We start from the raw sequence: 26,157 nt of genomic DNA, 5'->3' as shown, positions 1-26,157 counted from the left end.
CCGGCGCCGCTCGCCCGCCAAGCCCGGCCCGCCAACCCTGCGCGCGCATGCGCGGTAGGGGAGCGCGGCCTTGCCCGCGGCCCCGCTGCGCGGAGCGCTCCGCTGAGCGGCGTTTGGAGCTCTCGGCCCTCGCCGCGAGTCCCGCCGGGCTGAGGCGCCGCGGAAAGGAGCGCGGCGTGCGGAGCACAGCCCGAACGGCAGCTGTGGCTCCTCCCGCTCCGAGCCGCCCGGGAAGGGCGTGAGGAGTCCCGCAGGATAGCCGAGGAGGCGCCGGGAAGCACAGAACGCCGCTCCGTGCCACTGCTGTCAGCGCAGCGCTGCTCCCGAACGGCTGGGGACATATTCGGGTCTGTCTGGGTGGCCTTGGCACCTCCCGGGTACGGCCGTGCGGCTCCTCGGTGAATGCTGGACTTCACGGCCTGAGATGCAGCGCCTGAGGGTCCTGCTGCAGCTCCACCTGGGAACTCCAGTCTGAGCATCACCCTCTCCTCTTCCGGAGCCGCCACCTCCATCAGTATCACAGGGAAACTTAGAGCGAGCTGATTTTCAGCACTAATTCTCACAAAAACTATAGAGAATCCTGAAGCAAGTTACCTTTTCCATGCACTAAACAGTTGCAGAAAAATCCCGGATTAAAGTGTTCCCTCTCTCTGCCCTGCGGTTCCGGTGGGGCTGAGGTGCATTCCTGCTCCTTGTGCCCTGCTGGACCCTACACTGGGAATGCTGAATGAATACTCACCGTAGGAGCTAGAATTGGACATCTAAAAATCACCGGGAGTTGATGAGACCCCTGGCTGTACTGATGGACCCTGGTTATACCAGTGAGATCCCTGCTTACACTGATGAACCCGGGTTAACTCTACAGAGGTGGGAAAGTGCTGCTCACCAACAGACCTCAGCAGTGCCTTTCCATTTACCGCTCTTTTCCATTTACAGCAAAACCCAGAATTCCTTTTGCTGCTCTGTTCAGACACTTCACTGTCAAAAATGTCCAAGGAGATTGTTGTAGAAACTGGAGATCAGTAGTTTTCAATTACCCCTCCAGGCTTGCACAGCATATAATTTACAGTAAATACAGATCAATCATCACCTTTTGATTAATATTTGCCTTTTAATTTTAAATTCTTATTAGTCTGAGAGCTACTGCAATTCCTCTTTCCAGTTTTATTACCTATCCCATGGGACCTGTTGTGAAGAAGTGTTTCTTTTCTAGCCAAAATCGCAGGTTACGGTTATCACTGAATACAAATATACAAGCCTATTTCCTCCAGAAATTTTAATTTACTGCTCAAGAAAGGCTACCATAGATAATAAGGTTTACATAAAGAATGTGAAATAAAATGTGAATCTATTGAAAGGATCATTACCTAAACGCATTCAGTGATTAGGGAAAATGTAGAATTCAGCAGGTTAGCCCAGACCCAAATCTGCTGTTTGCATGTTTATAAAATAACCAGATGTAAATCAACCAAGTCCAGGTAGATTAGATCTCCCAGATAAACCACAACAAGGAAATTACTGATTCAGTCAGATGTAGAAATAACAGAAATATTTAAAGCAGCTCAGGGACTAAGTAAGTAAAAGGGCATTTAGGAAATCATAAGCAAAATTCAGGCATCTATCTGGGAACTAATCTTTTTAGTAAACTCATTTGTGTTAATTTTGCAGACTGAATCAGCCTGTGGCAAACACTTTTTACAGGAAGACTGGGAGCACAAATACAAGGATAATTGGAGGACTGGAAGGACACAGTAATGGAAATATTGAGAGATTCACCAGTACAAAGTGTCAGATGCTGAGTCTGGACTGATGAGTGTCTGCAGGGAACTTGTATAAACTACAAGTGGCTGAAGAGAAATAGCCCCAGATTTATCACAGAACAGCTATGGATCAGAAATACAATACAGCCACCAAGGAGACAAATGTGACCCTTTAAATTTAATGGATCACACTCTTTTCACACAAGAGAGGGAACTATCAACACTGAAATAAATACCTGGTGCCTTGGCCATGAGCCACTAACTGGAATATTGTTCCGGGTCACTCCTATTCAAGGAAAATTAATTCAAATAAATGCAAGTGGGATGAACAGAAACAGAACTTTGCTTTTGAGAGGAGGCTAACATTTAATTTGGTCTAAGAAATGAAGGGTTGAAGTCTCTCCAAGCTTCACTAGAAAAAATAAACTCAGCTAGAAGAGTTCAAGCGATGACAGACACAGCATTATAACTACACTGGCACAGACACCACAGCAAGCTGCTCTACCAACAGGTCTGAGACTGCCTTCCAACAGAGTCAGGGCCAAATCCCAAATACCCCTAACACAGGCCTTTGCTGCTAAGTCTGGGCAATTACATCTCCTAAAGCCCCCAGGGGATTAACTCCTGACTCAGCCCCTCATCCTCCTTTTGGCTGAACATGCCAGAAACATTCCCTGCTTTCTCAGCCAACATCCAGGATCAGCTCCATGCTCCAGCAGCCCTGGGTTTGCCCAGAACAACTTCCAACAAAAACATTGCACGTGCCCCTTTCAGGAATGTGTGCTGTTCCCTCAGGGATGAGCCAAAGGCTTTAGGTTTAAGTCCTGCTTTCACAGCTCCAAAGCCAGGCTGGACACACACACAAAGGGCTGCATTGTGCTGGGCACAAACCCCTCTGGGAGCCAGGATTTGATCACCCTCACACACTGTCCCTGCTCAGGCTGGCTCCCTGGGAGGTGTGAGGAAACCTCTGCTTTTGGAAAGGAATGCTGCTGGGAGGGATTCCTTCCTCCCTTACCAGGGAGGGTCTGTGAGCCCACCAACAAATAATGGAATTGTTAAGGCTGGCAAAGACTTTGGAGATCACCAAGTGCAACCATCAACCAGCATCACCACCCTGGTCACCACTAAGCCACGTCCTCCAGGGCCACATCCACATGTTTTCCAACCCTTCCAGGGATGGGGACCCTACCACTGTCCTGGCAGGAAGGAGGATCACCAGAAAAATCAGACTGATGATAATTCTGCAGTTTTCATCTTTGGAAATCCCTCCTAAGCTTTCCAAGCCTTGTTGTTTGAATGAGCCAAGGCCCTGGCCTGGCTGTGGCAGGTGTGTCTCATTTAGACACACCCCACCACTGCTGCCATCCCACTAAAACACCTCTACAGGGAAAGACACAGAAAATTTCAGGGTTTTTTTTTCCCCATAAACGCATTGCACTACTCGAGGTTTTCATCTTTGCATTTAATTAAAGAAAAATGTCTCAAAGTGATGAAGCATGTCTGACTTCCAGCTTCTTTTAATGGCACAAGCCAGTGCAGTAAATTATAGAAAGCAAGCTCAGTTAGAATTTTATTTTCATTTAAAATAAAAAATAGAGAGAAAACTCTCCAGAGGTGAGGTCCTGTTAAAAAAGTGGCTGTTCACTTGTAAACAGAATAAAAGTGTTAAGAACACAGTTTCATACAGCTTAAACAAAACCACTTTTCAGAAGCAATACAAGTATGTTACAACACTGTAAGAACACCAAAAGCAGAAAACAAAAGAATGGCAGAAGAATCACATAACATTGCTTACTAAAGTGATAAATAATTGATGGTGAATGTTAATAGCTTGACATTTTTATTGCTCCAATGGTAGTGTGTTGACAAGAAAATGTAGTAAACTGTCAGTGGGACAATAATAAACATCAATTTACGGTTTTGCATATGGAGTTTTGTACCTATCAAGAAAAGCATAGGATTTTGTATTTTTTTTTGTATTTATTAAAACCACACTAGATTTAATAATTTTTTTTTCTCTGTTTAAAAGTCACCCATTTACAACTGAACCATACTCCCTAGACTTGGGTGTGCATGTTTGAACACCTCTGTGTTCCACCTCTGGAAAACACCTTTGGGCAGGTGGGGAATCACTAAGGAGGAGCTTTGATGCTCTGCCAGGGTTCTGCACTCCTTCAGTATTCTCCAGATACAAACCCAAAGATTTCCTGGATAAAATCTAGAAACAAAATTAGTGTCAACATGTTGATGTGAAGAAATGAACACTGATTTGGTAGACAGTGGCTGCTTTTAAAAATCTGCTGCAAACTCCTACTCCTGAGAGGGACCAGTTAGCTCCCTTTTCTCCTTCTCTGCACAATGGTGTTGGAACCAGCCAAGGCACTTTCTTTACCACTTCCACTCACTCTGCTGACATTAATCTGTTACATTGCTACAAATTCTGACAGATATCTTCCAAGAACACTTCACCAACTCATACTGATCATTTACTGTCAAAAATGAGATTTCCAGTCTTGGGAGACAGAATTACCTATGCTGGTTTGGTATTTTAAAGGACAGCCCAAGCAATAAGAACCTGTGTAGAGTTCACAGCAGTACTGCCAGCTGCCTTCACCTTCCAGTTAGCTATGGAGCCTGTGTCTTTCACATGCAAATATAATACTGCTGCTGGTTTTGCATTTTAATGCAAATTTATCTGCTTATTAAAACGTGGAGCTTACTGTAAATGACAGGTTTGGCTCTGGTTCTGTATGTTATGGCCACATAATTAAATGTCAATTAAAACACAAAGACAAGACCCATTCATGGTTCGAAGACTGCACAGGTAATAATGATGGACAAATTAAAATGTATAGGATTTATGTACTTCAAATGTAAACTTTACAAATTAAAATTATGTGCTTAAGTGTTCAAGGCCAGTTTGGGTGGAGCTCTGAGCAACCTGGGCTAGTGGAAGGTGGGGCTGGAATGAGAGGAGCTTTGGGGTCCCTTCCACCCAACCCATTCTGTGGTTCCATGGGAAGTGCCTGTTCTCCCCTTTGGGCAAGTACAGGGAGAAAATAGAGTTGCATGAAGAAGAAAATCAGAACCTGCTGAGATTTCTTGAGTATTCTGCACAACAAACTTCTGGCAGAACAGTAAGAAACTTCCATTGTTCTGTTAATTACTCCAGAAACTCATTTGTCAGTGAGACCCAAAGAAAGAACCAAGTGTGCCATTTCAGTTTTGGCTTACTCTGCTTTTTCTGCCATTATTTTCTCTGCTTCCAGTTAACACAAACCCCCCCCAAAAAAGAAATAAATTGGAGACAACACTTTGCTTGGTTCTGCAATGGAAATCTGAGTTGCAAGGTGTAGCTAATGATAATTTCAAACAACACAGGAGGTTTTTATTCATGTTACAAATGCAATTACACATTTAGTTGTCACCAATCTACCAGTCAAACAAAGTTTCTGCATGAAATGTGCAGATGTCAAACTCTGCACCATCAGTCTGGGACAGGAAACAGCACAAACTTCCCTTTGAGTAACAACTTGCATAAAACTGGCCTTCTGTAAACACTGTGTACAAGGAATCTGACCTACTACAGGTATCAGGATGCAATGGTCTTACAAATACTGTATTTTAATAGCATATTGCAAACTGGAGAGATGTAAATACATTCAGAGGAAACCCCAAGTCACCCTGAAACTAAAAAGTAACTTGGGACGATGTTGCAGGGAGTCAAGATGCTGCAAAGAAATGCCTGGACACTGATAAGGAAATCCACCACAACTTGCTGATGCTCAGTTATCTGCTGGGCTTTGTTATTTCTAGTTAGGAAAGGCAGGGAACTTGCAACAATTTCCATTTGCTTTCTTTTATCAAGTGCTCTTGCTTAGATCAGCCATTAGAGGAAGTTTTTCTACAATGACTTCCCTTCCTGAGATCAGGCAAACGGGGAAGAATCCAAAATAATACTGAATTCCACAAGGCTTCCCTGGCTCTCCAGACAGTGCCTGACTGCCAAAACATATTCAGGAGCCCTTTCAACTGCTGCACTTCCTCCCCTCAGCATGTTTGGAAACTCCACTTTGACTGAGATAAAACCTCTTTGCACTGGAAGGGACTTCATGTCACTTAACTGTGAAAATGCTGAAGTGCAACCACACCAGTAACAAAGGTGCTGCTTCAGCTTGGATTTGGCTGTTCCTCATTTTTCTCTTCTGTAACGAAGATCTCCGATTCGAGGCTAATTTTTCCAGACTTCAAAACAAAATAGAACTTAACATCCATATATATTCCTCACTTCAAAAGAGACTTTAGGGTACTTTGTTAATAGCAGCTGCCATCTTCCCCACAAATGCAGCTTTTGCAGAGGTGAAGATTTCAGCTTTGTATTTCAGGTGCTGCAAACACCACCTGAAACACTTTTCAAAATGAAGACAGAAATGCTATGCATTTTTCATCCATTCACTAAACAAAGTGCAACTGAGTCCTACACATCTGACATATGTACAAACTCTTTATGGCTTTCCCATAAAAGCAGTGTGGGTGGGGCTGTACAATCCCAGGGGAACGAGCACATGGAACAGATGCTGGGGACTGTTGGCAATAGAATAAGAGCTATAATACATTCTGTAAACCTTGGCATACCACACTTTACATTATGCAAAGAGTCAATATTTACAAATCCATAGTGGGTAAACTAAAGGACCCCTTAAATGTAACTGATGATTTTGCAAAGTGCAGGACAAAACCAGTGCTGTTGATTGCAAGTCCTATGCAAGCAGGTTCTACTAAAATCATTACTACTGGAGTTTACCTGGACATTCCTACTGAGTGTTTCTAGGATTGCAACACTTAGGATGAAATATACGATGACACAGCTTTAGGATGCACATTGGAGGACAGCAAAGAGAGAAATTAATAAGGCAGCATGCTCAGAACAAGTTTAAGCAGCACTGATGTTAAGATCCCTAGTGGCAACTCTATCAGTTATTGGTAATGTTAAAAATTCAGAGTGCAACATAGAAGCCTCGTTTAACATAAAAAAATGTGCAAATTGTTCTCTTCTTAACAAAAGAAAGTAACAGCGAGGAAGATTTCTACTGAAGAACATTTTTAAGTCACAGCGAAGTAGACCATCTTCTTTCCAAAATCATCTACAAGGCACTAAGGGTAGAAAATGACAGGTAACATGAAAGACCAATGTTGTTCCTCAGTCAGGTCGAAATATGGGGTATTTTGGTAAGAACTCTATTAATATTACCTGTTGAAGAAGGGAAAAAGACAAGAACAGAAGACAGTAACCAAACAGTTCAAAGCTTCAGCACAATTCCCACGAACATTAGCTAATTCATAAGACTAAATATATCTGAGATAGTCAGTGAGGAGGGAATGTTCCCCAGGGTAACAAAGCAGAGATTGCAGTCATTCTGAAATAGAGGGATTCTGGGTGCTTGGCTTTTTTAGGGGTGGATCTCTTTCCCTAAAGCCTACACAATCTTCACAGCAACATGTTAAAGGGGATAGGGGAGTGGAAGAACCACAGAAATACTTGAAATTCTGCTTTCCTACAAGGTCTGTCTAGTTTACAACCATGTGAAATTTAGAGCTGGAAGAAAAAAAACCCCGCCAAAACAAACCAAAAACAAAAACACAAAAAAAGGTCCAACCAAAAAACCACATTAAAGATGCAGTATTTCTGCAAAATTATTTGAATCAAAGGGGTTATGAACACCACTGGAAGAGGTGGGTAAGTGTTAAGGAACTATGGACTGGTGCTGGTATGGGAATCAGTCCAATGCAGAAAGTCCCAGTGGGTCTCCCTCACTCCAAATTACAGACCAAACTGCACATTTGTCTGGGAGATCTTTTTGCACAGGGTCACTAAGTGAAGGATTTTCTCTATTAAATCATAGTTCTGTTGAATAGGAATAAGTAACAAGCAATACTCACATATTCCATCATATTGCTAGTTTCACATTTCCTTTTACTCAGCTTCCAGTGCAAACCAAGCTAAGGAAATAATTAACAAAGGATTAGCACAGCCTTGTTTGGATGAGTAATGCGACAAGCATTAGCAATACTGAATTATTAGGATCTATTATTTAGGATCAGTATAAAGTATGGAATTATCATAAGACTGTAACATCCTTCATTGCCAATATTAAAGCTGAAAAAACCAAGCACTCTTTTCTTACCTTATGATATAGTCTGTTATTTTCCCATTCTAATAACTTCTGAATTGATCTTCTAGTCTAGAAAGGAAGGCAGAAGTGTATCAGAAATGGTTCAGCAGCTGGTCTCATCCAGCAGGATCTCACTGCTGCATTTCTGGCTAAGGTGAATTTACAGTAAGTTAAGTTTATAAAAGTAGGATGAACCAGAGAAGAAATACATGGAAATCTTTCACTTCAACCCCCACTCCTCCTTTTTTCAAAAAAGGAAAACACTCATGGGTTTTCTGTTAACTTAGAACCATTGGAAAAATTTCTAAGATCAAGTGCAACTTAGGCCTGTGGCTTTTCCAGAGTTCATTTAGTTAGTAAGAGATCCTTTTGAATTTGTATTTACCTCCCACAGCCAACAGAACAGAGTCTCCTGGCCAAAGCCTGCACTCACTGCAGGTGTTCTGCTGAAAACACAGATTTCCATACATTTAATTTCCAGATTTTGCTAAGGGAATTGTGATCTGGATCGTGGAAAAAACCCTCACCACCAAACTCCACAACAAATTATTTTCAACTCTTGGCTACCAAATGTGTCCTTCATGTCCTGTTCTTTCCGCGACTGTGGAGAGGAGATAATTTCTCAAGTTTCAGTGATTTTGAAGGTCACAAAAGGACAACTGTGATGATCCTGCATGGTATACATTTAATTTTAATCACTGCATGGTTGTCATCACCCTCACACCCCCATGGACGTGCCATCATTTTCCCTACCTGCTGCATATTCCCTGCAGCCTTGAGAATTTCATATAATTAATGGGCATTTATTTAGATCTTCACTGGTACAGGGATATTAAAAATGGCTTTTAAAATGCAAATACTTCTTTTGTATCTCTCTGGCATAAACCTCTGCAATAATTAAGTTTATAAAAGCAGTTAAAGTGAACTAAAGTAAGTCCTGTAACTTTTTAGTGATGCAGCTCCAGTGATGAGCACTTCAACGAGTTAACATATTCATGTATTTCCAATATTTACTGCTGTGATAAATCAATTCTAAATGTAAACCACAGAGGTAATTGACTAAAGTGCTTTCCAAAATTATTACTTTGGGCCTGATTACAGGAGTGGTCAACTCTGTTAGGGGGGGAAGTCTTTAGAAAATAAATTTGTACTTGTTCTTAAGAGAAACAGAACAGTAAAATACAGCAAATAAAGCACATCTCTGAAATGTTATGGTGTCTATTGCATACAAAAAAGTGATTTTTAAATTTTAAAAATATTTATTTGAGGGGTGGAGGAGTAGGGATGGGGGGTGTGAAGAGGAGAAGTGATTTTTCAGTCTCATTCTGCCACTCTTTGAAGGTCATGAAGGTTCAGTTCTGCACTCAATTCTTAGACCTTGAGAAATCCTGGAAATTTAAAGTATCATATATTCCATCCTGTTTGAACTGAGATGAGACCAGCTGTTCTTAAAACTATTGAGTCAACTGGTAATCTGCTGTAATTTCAAATTTTTTTTCTATTTTCTAAGATGGAAACCAGAATAACCTTTTGAATGTGAGACCAAACCAGGGTTTTAAAATGGGGAAGATATTATGAAAAATTATTTAATCCTACCAATAATTTAAAAATCCATAGAATGTGATGAAACATGGACTCACTCTTTTGTTAAGACAGACCACAGGCCACAGGCTGCAGCCCAGAGTGCAGCAGCAGCACAGACAGCCACAGAGCAGCCACTTCACATTGACAGGGAGGTTCTTCCTCAGGCAGGCATTCACTCGGCTGATGCTGGTCTTGAATTCCTCAGGGGCCACCTGCAACAGAAGGCCTCAACTTCAGGGAGAGCCAGCACAGGTGTATTTTCTCAGAAACTGCCTCTACAGGTTAAAATGAAAGAGGAAATAAAACAATAGTCTAAAGCACTGGTCACCCAGGGAGCATGAAAAGTCATTTTCCTGCAACAAATTCATTTCTGGTGCGTGCACTGCACAAACCTGAGTTCAAAAGCCAAACATCTTTTAGATGAGCAGCTCATCCGTATTTATTGCACCAGAAATTAATAAATGGGCCTGAAAGCACAATGGGCCCAGACAAAATCAGAACTGGGACGCAGCTGGGCAATACATGCACTGGCTACACTGAGCAAAACCATGGAACAGTGTCAGATTTGTGCTTTCCAAGGGAATGTGGGAGCATTGTAGTAAAAATAGGTACCACAAAAAGGGAGAATACTGTCCAAATTAGTGCCACACCAGTCTAAGTCTACACTGTGCCTGGGTGAAGGCTCTGTCCACAAATAACTTCCTGAAGTGGCCCATAATGAAGCCACAACTTCCCTCGTGGCTGCTTCCTAAAATAGGGAAGCCTAGAAAGAAATACACTGGATTGTATTTAAGGCAGAGCAATGCTCATTGTACAGGGTTAGGAATAAAGCCTACTTACAGAAAACTAGCTTCTTGAAATTCAGGAATAAGTATTTTATACCTGTATTGCCACTGCAGAGTCAGTGGAACTTTGTATCAGAAAGCTCTTTTCTCCAATAACTGCATTCTCACCTACTCACATACCCCAAATCCCTCATCTCCCTACAGAATCCAAGTCACTCCATCTGACAAGTCAAACATGGATTTGAGGCAGTGACTCCAAGATGACACCCTTGACTCTAATGCAGTCCAGCATTCAAATACACAAAGCAGAATAAATCAGGACCAACAAGAAACTCAACCAGGCAGGCACAACTCAGAGCAATGAAAACCCCCATCTTTCCTACCTCCTTGCCATGTGCATGCAAATCCCCAGTGTGAGTCTGTACACAAAGCTGTGCTCCACAACCCCCACCCAAGCCAGCCCAGCTCTGCTTTGCTCATCTGACTCTGCAAACAAGGGCAGCAACACCAACAAAAGTTCATTTAATGACAAAGATCCTTTTCAGCAGGGGCAAAGCCACGGGGCAGGAAATGGAGAGGACCTGATGTTGCTGCTCTGCCTATTGAGCTGAATTCTTTAAAGCATTGCAGGGAAGGGAGTAAATAAATACAACATCTGTTTCCTGGCCATTCAGGTCACCAGGCACTACAGAGTCAGGGGGCAGCTGGCCTTGCACACCAGCCAGGCCTACAGTTAAAAACATGAGAACATAATTTGTGATTATTTTACAGCAGGAATTAATAGATACATAGAAAGTAATAATTTTGTCCCACTCCCACATTAAACAGACTTGTTTTACATCTACAAATGGAGTAACTAAAAAAAATTGTCTGTTTTATAAGAGACAGTTTAGGGGGAAAAAGATAAAAGAAAATGGTCAAAGGAACCCCCTGAGATCCTTTGTACTGGGACATCTGCAATGAAAAAGATCCCATTGTAATGTGGCAAACTATCCTGTACTTGCATGTCTCTGGAACAAGGTTTTATGGATTTCTTTGCCAGTGCCAGATCTTGTACTGGGATATAACAAATACCAGATGCACTTGAGCAAAACCATTTCATCTTCAACATGGGAGAGTGTTTTGTAGGAAAGAACATCTGGGCTGGTGGTTTGCAGTAACCTCAGGCAGCTGCTGCAGTCACTGCCTCAAAGTAAACTGGGATTCCTCCATTAATTGGCATTCTCAACTCCTAAGGAAGTTTCCAGGGCCTCGTATTTAGATATCTACAAATGGCACTTCCTTTGATAGATCTTCTAGAATTTTATATTCTGTTTATGTGAAATATAAAAATAAGTAGGTTTTTTTTCCTAGAACCCATTCATACTTTTGTAATGAGAATTCCTAAGAAAAGAGAATGTTTCCTTGTCCTTCAGACACAAAGTTTACTGGACCTTGACAACAACACAGCGCAACCTCCAAATCCAGCTGAACAAACTTGCCAAAGACAATGGAATGGCACAGCCCAGAATTTAGCTTAACAAGAATAAAACTTTATCAGTGTAACATTCAACATGAAGAGAACTCAACCAGATTCTCAGATCACAGCTGGCAGAAAAAATTGGGACCTAAGAAGAAAGCCCAGGGAAATTCCCTCTTCCTGTGATAATTTTTAGGGACTCACTCTTCACATCAGGGTAACATGTTCCTACATTTTAAGGTGAAAGTTGAAGTACTGTCATTCCTGCAGGCCAAATGGCTAAACCAGAAACCAACTCTGGATGCCCCTAAGCAACAGAAAATTCCCATTTCAGGAGTTTTGGTCTGATGTTTACCTTACTATAGTATTATGAAGGCAGCACTACCTGCTAACTCACCAAATATTCTCATGCAAAGGTGAATCACTTGCCTACAACATAAGATGAAATTACTTAAGATGCCTTTGACTAACCCCAACTATTTGATTGTTTCTGCCTTTAGGAAATGGAATCACAACAAATATTTCTGTCACTAATGACACATCTGAAACTAAAGGAACTGGACAGCAAGATAAGCCTCATGTTGTGATAAACAGAAGAAATCACAATTTTGTTCCTCAGTTTACAGCTCAGGGACAGTTAGGCACTGTTGCATAGTGATTAAGAACAAAATACCTGTAAATAACTGTTCCAAGAATGAAATGGAATCCAAATGAAAGTCAGCACAGAACTGTTGATTTTCTGACACAATTTTAACTCCTGCCTTCTTGCAGGTACAGCTCTGGAAAGGTGTATGTGAAGGGGCTGATGTACTTCAAACAAACAGAATTAACAGCTCCTCCTGCACAAAGACAGCTCCCTAAGAAAGCCTCGTTTTGAGTAATTCTGGAAATCTGTTGGAGAGTTGGTGTCTGGCTCCTGAAAAGAATGAGATAAGCACTGTGCTCCTGGCTGTGCTGTACACCTTGGGAAGGGACATTAGCTCCTTTTAGGAGGGAAAAAACAACAACAACAACAAAAAAAAAACATGAAAGGAGGGGGTGTCATAATATTTTACAACAGGATGCAGAGGATCTCCAAACACAGGAAGGGAGCCAGCAAGGCCCAGCAAGCCTGATCTTCCTCCTTCAATCATCATGATCAGCAGCCCTATCAATCACACAGCACAACGGCACCACAATGGCCAGCCCTCACTTTACAGCTCCCCCTGCCCTGCACTGCACACTCCTCTCTGGCAGGACCCTTTTGTTTCAAGATCAGAGCAGGAAATTCCACTTTTCCCCTTCAGGATCACTGCCTCCATCATCTTCTGGTCACCTGGAGCAGTGCCTGCTATTGTGCTCCATATCACAGAGAATATTTTGTTAAAAGCTTTTGAAGAGAATTAATAATCCTGTAAACCTGTAGCACACAGAATTTAAATTTAACCAACATTCCAATTTAGGCCAAGGTCCAATTACATTATTAAAAGTTAAATATTGCCTCTGTATTAAGTGTAGTCAAACTATTTCTTATAATGTTCCTCTGAAAAGAAGCCTGGCTTGGGATTTCCAAACCAGGTGAGTTTCTGCCTCATCCTGCAAGACAAATATTAATCCAGCTGAATTAGCTATGCCAAACATCTGATGTACCTGGGTCTCCTTTCCTTTATTATTTTATTGTCTGTGCTTTACCCTCAAATGTACACATTCACCTCTCCCAAGGAAAGCAACAAATCAAGTCTCAATTAAACACTGAAGATGTAATTACCAGCATGTAGCTCTAGGCTAACCTACAACAGCTATGCAGGCTCTGTAAAACCTGGGAAAATGGGTGAAGGACGAGGGGGATTCCAGATTTCAGAAAAAGAAAATCAAGTTTGCTGCCATCATGATGTGGAGGGGATGAGGGCAGGAAGCTTAAGGAAATTACTAACACAAGAATGTGGCATAAATCCCAAAAGTTTTTGATTCTGGGAGAAAGGTGTAGCTACAGAGTTTTCTCTAATCAGGATTTTCATCCTGCTTTAAAAACCTACATCTTTTACATCTGTATTTATTCCAAAGAAAACCAGGACCACTGGGAACTCCATCAAGCCCATCTAATGGCTTCATCTCTTACACTCCATTAGCAGATGGGATTTATTATTAACAGCAATTCACAGGGGACAGCAAAGCCATTCAACTTAATGTTACACAGGCAATATGAATGAACTATGACATTGTCTTAGAGAAGCTGAGGACCAATGCAAGTTCAGAGTAAACATTTTAATCCCAATTTGTAAATATAAACAGTCACTGTTATTCATAAATTTTGATTTCATAAAAAGCAAAAAATTACATTTTAACAACAGAGGATCTTAAAGTGGAGTCTCAGTTGACTGTGATATTGATTATTGTGAATTATTTAACAGGGTATTTGAAGAAAAACTTACTGAAAAAATGACTGAATTTTCATTTTCAATACGGATTAAGATGATTGACTGCCTCAACCAGAGGCAGAAGGAGATTCTTTATTTCTTGCAATTCACTGAAGTATTACAAACTGAAAGACCCACAACTGTGGTTTTTAATGTCTTTCATGGCAGTGGTGGCAGGCAGGAAGAAAAATGTGTTTACTATCTTGTTTGATTGGTCTTCTCCCCTGACAAAGGGGAATTCATTTCCTTGCTCAGAAAGCCCCTCAAATCCACAAGACAACAGAATATCAAGATTCTCAGCAGAGGAGCACCCTACACACAGCAAATCCCTGTCCATGCCACTCCAGCAGCACTGATTACACCCACAGGACAAGAAGAGTAAATGCCAACAGAAGAATTTCTTCTTTTCTGTCTTTGCTAAATTAAGTCCAAGCACTCAAGTGAACTTTAAATTAAGCTTTTGTTCACTGTCTATTTAGCAACAGGAGGACAGTCAAGTGGAAAATGTGACAGCCACTTATGCTGGCATTAAAAAGAGTAGACTTTGTTGTAGGTTGGATTTTTAATAACCCAAATATATTTTAGAGAGACAGAAAAAGAGATTAAATGATATAATTAAATTTAGTTTTAATGTTTCTTGCCTGGGATTTTCCACAGGCTTATTTATAATAAACTACAACTTGAGCAAAAGAACGTCAAAACTGTTTTTTCGAAAAAGTATTGTGGCTGTTCAGTGATCAGAAAGAGCTTCCCAGAAAAGAATAAGCCTCAGACAAGGTGGTGAAATGCAAAGTGTTGTCAGCAGCCCTCACACTGGAATCAGTAGGATTTGTCTTTCTGAGCTCAATGAGATCCTAAAAGTCCCAGCCTGATTATCAGCACCCAAAAACTCCAAGCAGAACCTGGTTTTCAGGGGTACTGCTGTCAGAACAGCTGGGCAACCTCAGCACAAGGGGTTTATTCACTGTACTCTGGTGTGAAAATGCAGGAGGAGAAAGCCCAGACGGATCTGGCAGAAGCAGGAGCAACCACTCAGCTGCATTTGGTGGATTGTTGGTATGACTCAACCTCTGCAAGGGGCTGCAGAGGGAGTGCAGCTCTATGGGATGACATGAGGCAAAGTAGAAAGAGCCAAATAAACTTCCTTCTTCCCAAATTCTGGAATAGATACACGAAGGGGATAAAAATCAAAGCAAAAACAAATCACTAGGGAGTGCAACAGCAGGAAGAAAAAAATTCAGGAGAAAAAGAATTAAGCAATTAAAAGATTTAAAAAAATACAATTACAAAAATTATTTAACTAAGAATTTAGTGAAGATTGAATTAAGAGCTACAAATTACAGTTTCTTACACTTGCATTAAGTAAGATGACAGGACTCCAGAGAGAGCAAGAGACTTGTCACCACTAATTTTCAGAGCTAAATGGTATTTGTGAAAATGTACTAAAAAACTCCTTAATTTGTAGATTTAACACATGTTTTGTTCTGTAAAGCTTCAGATAAAACAGATTCACTTCCAGAGGTTTGTCTAAAACTCAAGGCTTGTCAGGCATACTCAAAAGAGAGGTCTAGCATTTGTACTGATTTAATTCACCCAGGAGAGAGCACCAACTCCAGGTATTTCAAGAGCAAGGTTAAGTGAGTGCTGCTTTCATGTCTGCATGGAAACAGACGGATCCACGGCGAGCTTTGCTGTGTTTGCAATGTCAATAATGATAACAATCACTGCAAATCCTTCTTGTTCCCAGCTACACTGAGGGACTGGGCAGTGAGCAGCTGGGTCACACAGGCCACAGGTAACAGTTTTTAGTGGGTTCATGCTCAGGTATCCAACACAGAAACCACTGGATGCACTGGCTCCTCCCATTGAAAAGAACAGTTTAATCTCACACTTACCTTCCCTGTCAGAACAGAAGGAAATTCTGTATCAAACTTGTTGCTCAAGCCAAACCTTGAAAACAAAAGAGACAAACAAAATATATTCCACCTAACTTACTTTGTTTCCCTTAATAAAAAAATGTAAAAAGAGTTTTTACTTTAAAAAGAAGCCACTATTAATTTCTTTTGCCCTTACATTTGCATTATTTCACGAGCTTTGATCTAAGTTAATACAAGGTCTCTTGTACCATTCAGCCATTTTAGACAGAAACACAGCTCAGTGCCTTACTTCAGTACCTCCAGAAGTGCAAAAATCCTTTTCCAATTGGATGGCAGCAAGTTTCAATCTTTGATTTCTGTAAAAAAAACCCCTCCAGCTATGAGATCCCAGGTTCAACAACCCTTTTACTCTCTTACACATGCAGTTGTTTCACATGCAACAGATGAAGTTTGTTTTAAGGAACCCATTCATCATCATCTTAGAAATTTACAACTAAGTGGTTTTGAAAACTTCCTTTGGGCTGAGTTAAGGTACCTCATAAGAGCCTACACAAAGGAGACTTTTACAACAACTGTGAAATTCAAGAAAATTAAGTTTTGGGTACCACTGTGACTACTCTTCACTGAAGTGTTTTGGGGTTTGAGTAGAAGGTTTTCATTACAAGCAGTGAAAGCTCCAGGGAGCTGGATTTGGCTTGTAAACCTGTTACCACTTATTCCAAAACTCCTGAACCTTTTAAATTCAGTAATTTAACAAAATACAGCAGCAGCTGGCCCTCAGCTACAGTCTGTACGCTTGATGAAAGTTAAATATATTGTACATCAAATCAGCTTTGCTAAACTATCTCCTGAGTATATGTGCTCAAAAAAATCAAAATACCTGAAAGAATCACTGCCAAAAAGAGCACAAATATATTTGGTATTGTAGGAGTAACTGAAGAAAAAAACTTTGCTTTGAGTCAGACTGACACCTGCCATACTCCAAACTGGTCCCTGGTACCAACACCAGTATTGCTGAAATATCAGAACTGTGGGATGGTTTGGGTTGGAAGGGACCTTAAAGGTCCCAACACCTCCCTGGACATCAGTGTCCACGATGAGACCCCACCTACCCACTCCTGTGCACTCTGTAATACCCCAGATACCCTAAACTGACAATGGAAATTGCTCCCAAGTAACAAAAAGTCAAATCAACCTTATAGAAGAGAGAGGTAGGACAGAAGACTTGTGCTGGCTCTAGAAATCCAGTAACTGAAATGTTTGGCAACAACACTGGTGAAGTTCAACCCAGTCCTTTGATGAATAATTTAAGTTAGAGCCTCTTGTAAAGAGCAGTAGTTGTGTAAAATGTTACAAAAACCCCCAAACAGTAAAACCAGTAAGATTTTAGGCAAGCACAAAGGTTACTAACATAGCACATTTCCATTCTCTGTAATCTGGCAAGTCAGCCTCCACATACATTTTGTACCTTTTCAAGCTGAAATCTTCCAGGTTTTGTAATGTTATATATTTAGTTCTAAGGAAGCTTGGAGAGCAATGAAGTAGTCTTTCCAGTCTTAAAAACAAAACAAAAAAAGACTAAAATTATAATGCACATTCACAAGCTTGCTTTGAGGAACCCAGACTTTTCTGTGCATCAGCAATGGAACAACCTGGAATGATCACAAAGTAGCAGCAATCAGACAACACAATAGAAGAACTACTGGAAAATTCAAGAATTATTTACTCTACCCATCTAACAGACCAATTCCACTAAATCGTGCCAAAGGTCCATCTTGTCCTCAACACTGATTCTTACAGTGGCCAGGAGCAGCAGTTTAGAAACAGCAAAAGAAATGGAAAAAAAGAGCAGATGTACCAGCTGCTCCTCAGAACCCTCCTCTGACCTTCAGCAATTCAGAGTTCAAACACTTCCTAAGCCACAAGTAGTGTCTTTTATCTCACTGATCAAATATACTCATGAAAATTCCCATTGCACCCCAATTTCCATAAAGAACAAGAAAAATTAGTGCTTTCTGATTAATAAATCTGATTAGGAATGCAAGATTCCAATATGTTTTGGGTTTAATTTCAAACCTGATGTTGTGACATATATTAAAATCCCCAAATAACTTATTTTTGTTAGTTGCCAAAACACTCCCTTCAGTTGCAGGACGTCCAGGAAACGTGAGTTACAGCATGGCATCACTCCCACTGACAGCTGTGAGTGGCTAAAGAATACAACCTTATGTTTGAACTATACTTTAAACACTATATTTAGTCAGAATCACTGATGGCCTTTAGCACAGTTTTACTGAAATATCTCTGGAAGTTTTACAGACTGTTCTGTGATTATTTACTATGGGGGCAGTATTTATTATGGGGTTTAGAAACATATAACTCCTGTTAGACGGAGCAGAGGGGTGACTCAATAACCAAATAAAATAAAAAAGATTGAAGCAGGATGTTATACAGTTATTCAGCTTTACAGGCAACTTTGTGAAAGTACTGAAGTGTTATTAGAACCTTCCATGCAAGGAAGTTAAAATCTAAAGTATTGATCAAGAGGTAATTAAATTAATTAGACTTCCTACAACAGACTAGTGATCTAGCATGAGCAGGTCCATGAAATCTTCTAAAATTCAGTATATTTAAAAATCACAATAACATCAATTTCAGTAGCTGTCCCTTAAGTCATTTAGAACAGCAGCTGGTGGTGATTTATTTCTGGGCCAGTTCTGTGACTCCTCAGTGCAAGCTGCCCAAAGTGTAACATTTAGAAATTCAGATCAGTCACCCACGTTCTTTGTTGCACTTTCCTCACTGCATGACAAGTACCTCTAAGAGCCAGGCACTGTTTCCTAGAGGCTGCAACAGAACCAGGATGACCTCACTTGCCAGTTCTGGCCCTCCTTCCCTGTTCTCATGGATGGCATCAGGCAAATCCCATCACCTCATTTCCCCCCATCTGCAGAGTGGTGAGAACACAACTTGTCCTAGGGAGCTATAATAAGAGAAATGCATCAATCCCTCAGTTAAAGGCTGAAATGAACATCTTGAACCACCAGTTGCAAACCTCACCTGCAACAGGTACCACAAGATAATGTTTATTAGTTTACAAGCAGGAGCGCAGGTTTTCTGTCCCCAGAACTGAAACAGGAAGAGTTTGGAAACACTTTCTTACACTTAGAAGAGAAATATTTCAAGGTGCTTTGCCTTTTTATTTTGTTTGACTTAAACCTCACCTCATTCTCAGTTCTCCCACTCCTGTATTTATAGATAGTAATCAGCCTTACTAGACTGCACAAGTTAAACCTGTTTAGTGAAGCTCTCTAACCCCCTTTGAGCAGAGCTCCTTTCCCCACACCTAATCCAGGTTATGTTTAACCTCTCTGCAAGAGTGGAGCTCAGATCCCACACTGCTCTTTACCAGGTATCAGCTGAGCTTTGGCCAACATTAGAGGGTAAAGATGACATTCCTCAAGAGCTCTGATCTGAAATCTCCTTGGACATGCAACATTCCTCAGTTCAGAACATTTTCCTGTGGAGCCAACAGAACTATGCCAGAATCCTTACCCACAGATTTTGTTTTGGAAAATGAAGTTTTTGGTAAAGAGTGGAAGGCTGAGGTCATTTGCTGTTTTAAATATGTGGAAGGTGGAACAATACCAGATAATACTCAAATGTTATCTCAACTGGCTCTTCCCTCTCTTCCCCAGCTGATCAAATAAACTTTTCATCAGCACCTGGACTGTGGGCACTCCTACAGAAAACAGGATACAACACCAAAAGTTAACTTTTAGTCAGACTAGGAGGTCTGCAAATTTCAGCAGGAAGCTGGATACTAATGGCAAAAATATGTTTAATTGCTATTTCATTACCTCATTACCATCCATCCAAATGGACTTAATGATATGGAAAAATTATAGCAGATAAACACAACCCTACAGCCAAGTTACAGTTTGCTTACTGCTCTGTTTTTGGAAGTTATTGCTTTTGCTTTGCTAGGCATGACTCAGTCTTCACTACAGACATCTGTGTGGAGATACTTGCATACACCAAGCAGCCACACTGACTATGGGAGAAACAGCAGACCGTGTTTATAACTCATCAAAAGGGAATTGCAGAAGAAAAGGCATTTACTAGGACATTTACTAGTAATTTATCTGTGCTAAAATTCAAAAGCTTTCAAAACAAGTAAGTATGACAATGTTTTCAAAGAATCCTGGACAAGATGAACATGGATTTTGCCAACCATTTTTACACACATCCTCTCTGACGAAAATAAAACAAATACACTTTACATGGTCACTCTTACCACACACAGGGGTAGAAGGGCTAGAGAAAGTAAAGTGGGAAAAGCAAGATCCTGCCAAAAACCCTCAGAAAACTCTTGGAATTTATATTTAGTACTGTTGGATACTGCAGAATAGTTACTCTGTCAGAGCAAGCAGCTAGCTCACTGACAAGGTCATAAGAATAAAAAATCTCTTGCAAGAAAGTAAGAGTGTTTGAGTCTACCAACTTGGGAGTTTTGTAAGAGAACTGGACACGAAAAGCTGAAGCAGATGACCCTGGAATTTGAGAACTATCCCTTCTCTATACACCAAAAGTATTCAAGAAGGACAATGTCAGTTGAGGAACAGGAGACATCTGAAACAAAAATCCAAGGAAAACAATGGCTTTATAAAGATAACTGGTTTTCTTTTTTTAATAATGTCTGACTTGCCAGGACAGACATTTTCATTAGCAGTACTCCAGACAGGTTCAGCAAACAAACCCAGGTTTCCTGGATGACGTCTCTCCCTTCAGTAACTGGAGCAGGCTGCTTCTGCAGCCAACTGATTTCAAAAGCAGCAGCCTCTGTGTGATCAAAAAGTGACAAAGTTCCAACACACAAACTCTTTGGGAAGCAAACCAGTTCCCATTTAACAGGAGGTTACGATTATGTACTCCAGTGTCCAGGGCTTAATTGCATTTTATTGGTAACACACAAGAACTGTTTTTATCAGTATAAGGAGATTTAAAAACACAGCATGAACTGATAAAAGCTGCCTCCTACCATGCAGGTAGGTCCTGTTACAGGAAGAAAACTGAGAGGGGTGGGAGAAAGGGAAAATAAGTTGGATGGGGATTCAGCTCAGGTGGTTACAAGGGCACGTAGCTAGCTAAGGACTTCCACTTCACTGAAAAGAATGCTTTTTTTGATGTAGACATCCCTAGTTCTTGGAGATGCTCCTGCCCATCCCAAAAAAGATGCTGGAGCCAAGAAGGAACTGTAAGTGACATCACTAACACACAAAAAGCATCACAGAAAGCAAAGCAGATGAGTGTGTAATGTTTTTTTCCAGTTCAGCACTTCAAATCAGGTAGCTCCTAAGATGGGTACTTGGTATTCTGAGCCATCTTGCTTATGTTCCACCTCTGCTTTAGTCAGGCCCGCTGCTCTTTGGGGGGAGGACACAAAGAAATTCCATCTGCACCAGCAAAAGCACTGCGGTGCAGCAGAGCAACTGCCCACTGGCATCAGCTCAGTGAAACCCTGAGCCAGGCTGCCATGAGGACACAGATCCGACCCCACTTCCCGTGGCACGGGAGAGCCTTCCCCAGCCAGTGCTTTTGCTGCAGGGGCTTAGATCACACTGCACCTATTTACAGAGAGAAATGGGAATTTTATGCAATCCAAAGACAGAGTCAAAGCAACACAAGCTTGGTGGGTCTCTGCAATACATAAATTTCAATACCTCCCTCCCTGCCGTGAAAATTAACGTGACAACCAACAACTTGTTAAGGATGCACTTGCTTCTATTAATTCTTCAGCTTGCTGGAGCAGGAATACTAAGAAAATCCCTATGAGTAAACATTACATATAAGGAAACACAGCTTGCTCGTCTTCTGTTCAACTGTTTAAATGAGCAGCAAACATTCTGGCTCACGCTGTGCTCCAGTGATGAAAACACTCAATCTAAACCAAACTCTCAACTAAGTTCGGGGAGATAAAGCACAGCACGGGCAGGAGCCTCTTCTGCAGTGCAGTGTGGGGGCTCCCTGGCTCAGCTGTGGCACACAAGGGTCACAGCGAGATGGTCTGAACAGGCTGTTCGACCTCGCATCGCGTGGACTTTGCTTTTTATCTAACAAATTGTTTGGATAAAGAGGAGCAACCAGGGAGGGCTGCGCTGCAGCCTCTGCAGCCGACAGCCAACTCCGGCTGTTCATTCACGGCTGGGGGTTTCCTCGAGCTACCGGAAAATACCCACGTTCACCAAGTTCCCCTCACAGAGAGGGGAGAGGGGCGCAGGGCTGCGGCTCTCGGCCCCGCGGGGCGGGAGCCTGGGGCCGACAGGGCCGGGGCACGGTGCTGCCGCTGCCCTCACCCCTCCCGGCGCTCCCGCCCGGCTCCACCGCCCCGCCACATCGGCCCCTCACGCTGCCCCCCTCCTTCCTTACACGGTGATGTGCCCGGCGCCCCGTACCGCTACGGGATCGGGCGCGTCGCGGGGCCGGGGCAGCTCCTGGCTCCGCACCACGGGCTCGGGCTCATCCTGCTCCTCCTCGTCCTCCTCCTCCAGCTCGTAGATCGTGTCGAAGTCCGCCATATTGGGCAGCAGAACGCTCATCGCCGGCCCTCCCGCCGCGCCTGCGCAGCGCGCGCCGGGGGCGGGGCCGCGCTTCGGCCACGGCGGCGGGAGGGCGGCGCGCAGGCGCAGCGCGGCCGTGTACGCGGCCGCTCCGTGCGCCGGCCAGTGCCAGGCGCCCCGCGTCACCCCCTGCGCGAGCTCTCCGGAGGCGGTGGGGAGCAGCTTGCCGCCGGTGTTGGTGGCCGGAGGCCGCCGCTCAGGTGCGCGCCCGCTCTCGCTCGCCGGTCCCGGGCGGCGGGTAACGAGCCGGCACGGGGAGTGCTCAGAGGAGTTAGCGTTGGTGGTTACAGCGAAGCCGGAATAACCTCGTTGAACTCTTAACTTATTTTCAGAGACTCGCTTTAAGCCTTCCGTGCACAGGGGAGCGGAATATCTCTACTATTGTCAGTAGAGTTTATAACTGCCCCCACCTCCCTTTCCTTCCCGGCGCCCCCGCCTCGGGTGCGCGCGCCCCTTCCCGCCCCTCAGGTGCGCGAGGGTCACGAGCCGGCGCGAGCGGCTCCCGAAAGGAGATTTAACTTGCTGGTTACAGGGAAGCCGGGAAAAAAAACCTCACTGGATTTTCATTTACTTTCTAAAAAAACCTCACCAAAAAAAAAATCAATTCACCCCTAAACTATCGGCGTACAAGGGACCTGAATAGCTGTAGTCTTGTTACCGCATTTATAACTCGTCCGCGCGCCTCACTCGGGTGCGCTCGCCCCCTCTCCCGCCCCCCAGGCGAGAGAGGGGCGGCACCTGAGGGAAGGTGGGGGCAGGTGCTGATCCTCCTTTATTTGAACCTCTTTTCCAGGTGTGTTTCTGTGACTGTGTTAATAAAAACAGCCGGGTAGCGCTTTCCGCCCTCCCCCTGCTGTTTTTGCCCCCTGCGTCGCTCCCCGGGGCGCCTGAGGTGACGATGAGGGAGGGCGGGGGTTGTGGAGTTTTCCCAGGGTTTTGGGGTTTGTTGGTGGATTTGGAAAATGTGCAGCGTGATGGGGTGGTGAGAGAGAAGAAAATCCACGTAGGAACAGCAAAATTGGGGAAAATAATTCTCAGAATACTTCAGGGGAATGCCCCCATCAGCACACAGGTGTAAGCTATTATTGAGGTAATAAACACAATTACTCAGCTACTGCAAATGGAAAGTAATCAAAAACTATTGGTGTTTGTAATTGTAATAGAAGAATGAAAAACGAAATTAGGAGGGGGGTGTTGGTTCTTCTTAGTGTTAGTGTAGCTCCTGTAAAGTGTTGGCTCTGGTATGTGTACAAATCAGCATTCCTGACCTGCAGGTACTCTAAGGAATGAGCTCATCTCCTCCTGCATCAGGTAAAAACGGGTCTCTATCCTTGTCTGTTGTTTCCAGGAAACTACTTCCCTCATGAATCATCTTTATTGTTTTTCAGGAGTTTCTAGACTGCAGAAAAATGCGGATGACTCGACAGTGAAATTTTTTGTTGCCTCTGAAAGTAACGTTTTATGAGCTACCGTTATATCAGTGCTGCGTGCTCCTACTTCAGTACCTTATCCATCTTATGCGGAGCTGCAGGTAAATCACACTCTAAGCTAAAGAAAAAAATTAAGAGGCAATTTGTTATAAAATGAAATTTTGTCCTCCTATTTTTGTCAAAATACTTTTTTTCTTATTTAGTGTTGAACGTTGCAGTAAATTGTAGAGAAGGTAAGTAATTGACCAAAATACTGAAAATGCATCCTGTTTAGAAACATGATAAAACAAGAGAAAATTATTCTATACTTAAGGATCTGAATTTTTTTCTGCTGATCCTAATCTTTATATAGATTCATTATAAATGGAAAGAAAGTGTTGAAACGTCTAAAATAAAGTTTTATATAGGCGTATTAATAAGGTACTGGTCTTTATTTTAGTCTCAGTTAAATTCTGGATGTTTGCCTTAACTGGTGTGGAAACCAAAAAGGTGAGTGTTGCAACTGAGCACTGGAGGAAATTATAGTTCTGATGCTGTGCATTTACAGTGTGAGCTTTAATAGTCAGCTGAGACTGTCTTGGTAGATGGCTGCTCTGGTGACCTGTCTGTGGGAAAGGCCATCCAACCACAGGATGGTCTGGATTGAAAGGGGAGTTACAGCCATGGGCAGGGACACCTTCCACTATCCAGGCTGCTCCAAGCCCTGTCCAGCCTGGCCTTGGACACTTCAGGGCTTGCATGTGTTCAGTGTTTTTCCAATAAAAATGTCTTGAAAATTTCTCAAGGATGAAAGAGCGAGGGACAAGCAGGATGTGTGCTGGAAAGTGAAATAAATCCCATGGACTTGTCTGCAAGGATGTACAGCTGTCACATTCAATATGGTGACAGCGGTGACACTCAGGTGGTAGGGCAAGGTGTAGCAAACAGGAACACATTCAGCACAGTCTCGTGTTTAATTGAAAAACCTCCATTTAATGCAACCTGGGTTTTGATTTAATAAACAAACTAATGTTACAGACATTTAAATTGACATTATGCCAGAAGGACACGTGATGTGGCACTAAGCTCCAAAGCAGGTGGTACAATAACTTACTGAATTGAGTGTAAAATGAAGCATCACTTACTGTGTGACCTCTTTATAAGGAGTGTCTGAGGTGTTAACGAACCAAGAAAAGAAGTGTTTTTAATTGGAAAAGGTACTTTGCTATAGCAGTTCCTATTTAACAACTTGTGCTTTTAAATAATAGATTGAAGTCAAAGTTCAGCTGAAGTTGCAATGGATTTTTTTTTAATGTCTGTGTTCTCTCCCCTAGGAACAATGACCATCTGGGTGAAAATAGAGTATTTTAGAAAAACACCTTTTGTGTCCCATGTCTGCATTTAAAGAATGTCTGTTTAGTATTGGGTTTGAGAAGTAAATACTACAGGGAATTTTTTCAGCATGACTTACCAAACTTTATGGCTTCAAAGGAAGAAATAGAAGCTTCATTTTCAGTACTTCCTTAGGATGCTGTTTATTTGATGAAACTATTATGCCATAAAACCAGAAAGACTTGTGAAGGATGATGGTCTCTGGCAATGTTTATCCACACAAATCACTTCCTTTCTTGGAATCAGAAGTGTTCTTATATAGAGCACGAAACACAAAGAGCAGAAATCCAAGAGTTAAACCAAAGCACACTATTAAATAAAGGCACTATTGGGAGAACATGGAAAGGCAATGTCAATGTGGGCCTGAGAGATTCTGAGTCTTCTTCCAATGTCCTGTTCCCCTGTTTGTTCCACACAGATCACCACCACACAGGCATTCTTCAGGAGGAGGAACATGCAAGCAGAATTCCCTCATTTCAGACAGGAAGAGGTTGTTGAATAATGGGAATATACTTTTGGAGAATGTATTATAGGTCTGGTGGAAAAACCCTCATTAACTAATGCAAACTAACCCTGATTAACTAATGCAAACTCTTTTCCCAAGGTGGTTTGCATCTCACTGCAAGTTCCCATTATTTTGTTCAGAAGTAGAAATGTGGAATTTAGGCAAATGTGGAAATGCTCATTTGTTGAAGAAAG

General features: G+C 42.3%; 1 protein-coding gene and 1 long non-coding RNA gene across 3 annotated transcripts; one reads left to right on the top strand and one right to left on the bottom strand.

The window, feature by feature from the left end:
• Positions 1 to 3,210: 3,210 nt before the first annotated feature.
• Positions 3,211 to 22,656, bottom strand: CHIC1 (cysteine rich hydrophobic domain 1). 2 transcript variants are annotated; one of them, XM_059859726.1, is made up of 7 exons: positions 22,467 to 22,656; positions 17,506 to 17,592; positions 16,056 to 16,110; positions 9,577 to 9,732; positions 7,949 to 8,005; positions 7,704 to 7,763; positions 3,211 to 7,014 (listed from the first exon to the last, which is right to left on the bottom strand). In XM_059859726.1, exons 1-7 carry the CDS (start codon positions 22,634 to 22,636, stop codon positions 6,964 to 6,966), a joined length of 636 nt encoding a protein of 211 aa, XP_059715709.1. In that variant the 5' UTR covers positions 22,637 to 22,656; the 3' UTR covers positions 3,211 to 6,963. The 2 variants fall into 2 exon arrangements, with proteins under 2 accessions (XP_059715709.1, XP_059715710.1); XM_059859727.1 differs by lacking the exon at positions 17,506 to 17,592 and having other exon boundaries at positions 3,321 to 7,014.
• Positions 22,657 to 22,738: 82 nt separating this feature from the next.
• Positions 22,739 to 26,157, top strand: LOC132333805 (uncharacterized). The gene is made up of 3 exons (XR_009488270.1): positions 22,739 to 22,857; positions 24,046 to 24,188; positions 25,401 to 26,157. It is a non-coding gene; the product is annotated as an uncharacterized LOC132333805 (long non-coding RNA).

Source organism: Haemorhous mexicanus, chromosome 14 (assembly GCF_027477595.1).
Source record: "Haemorhous mexicanus isolate bHaeMex1 chromosome 14, bHaeMex1.pri, whole genome shotgun sequence".
Lineage (NCBI taxonomy): Eukaryota > Metazoa > Chordata > Aves > Passeriformes > Fringillidae > Haemorhous > Haemorhous mexicanus.
The sequence above is the reverse complement of the archived record's forward strand: the minus strand, read 5'-3'. Positions and strand labels throughout refer to the sequence as shown.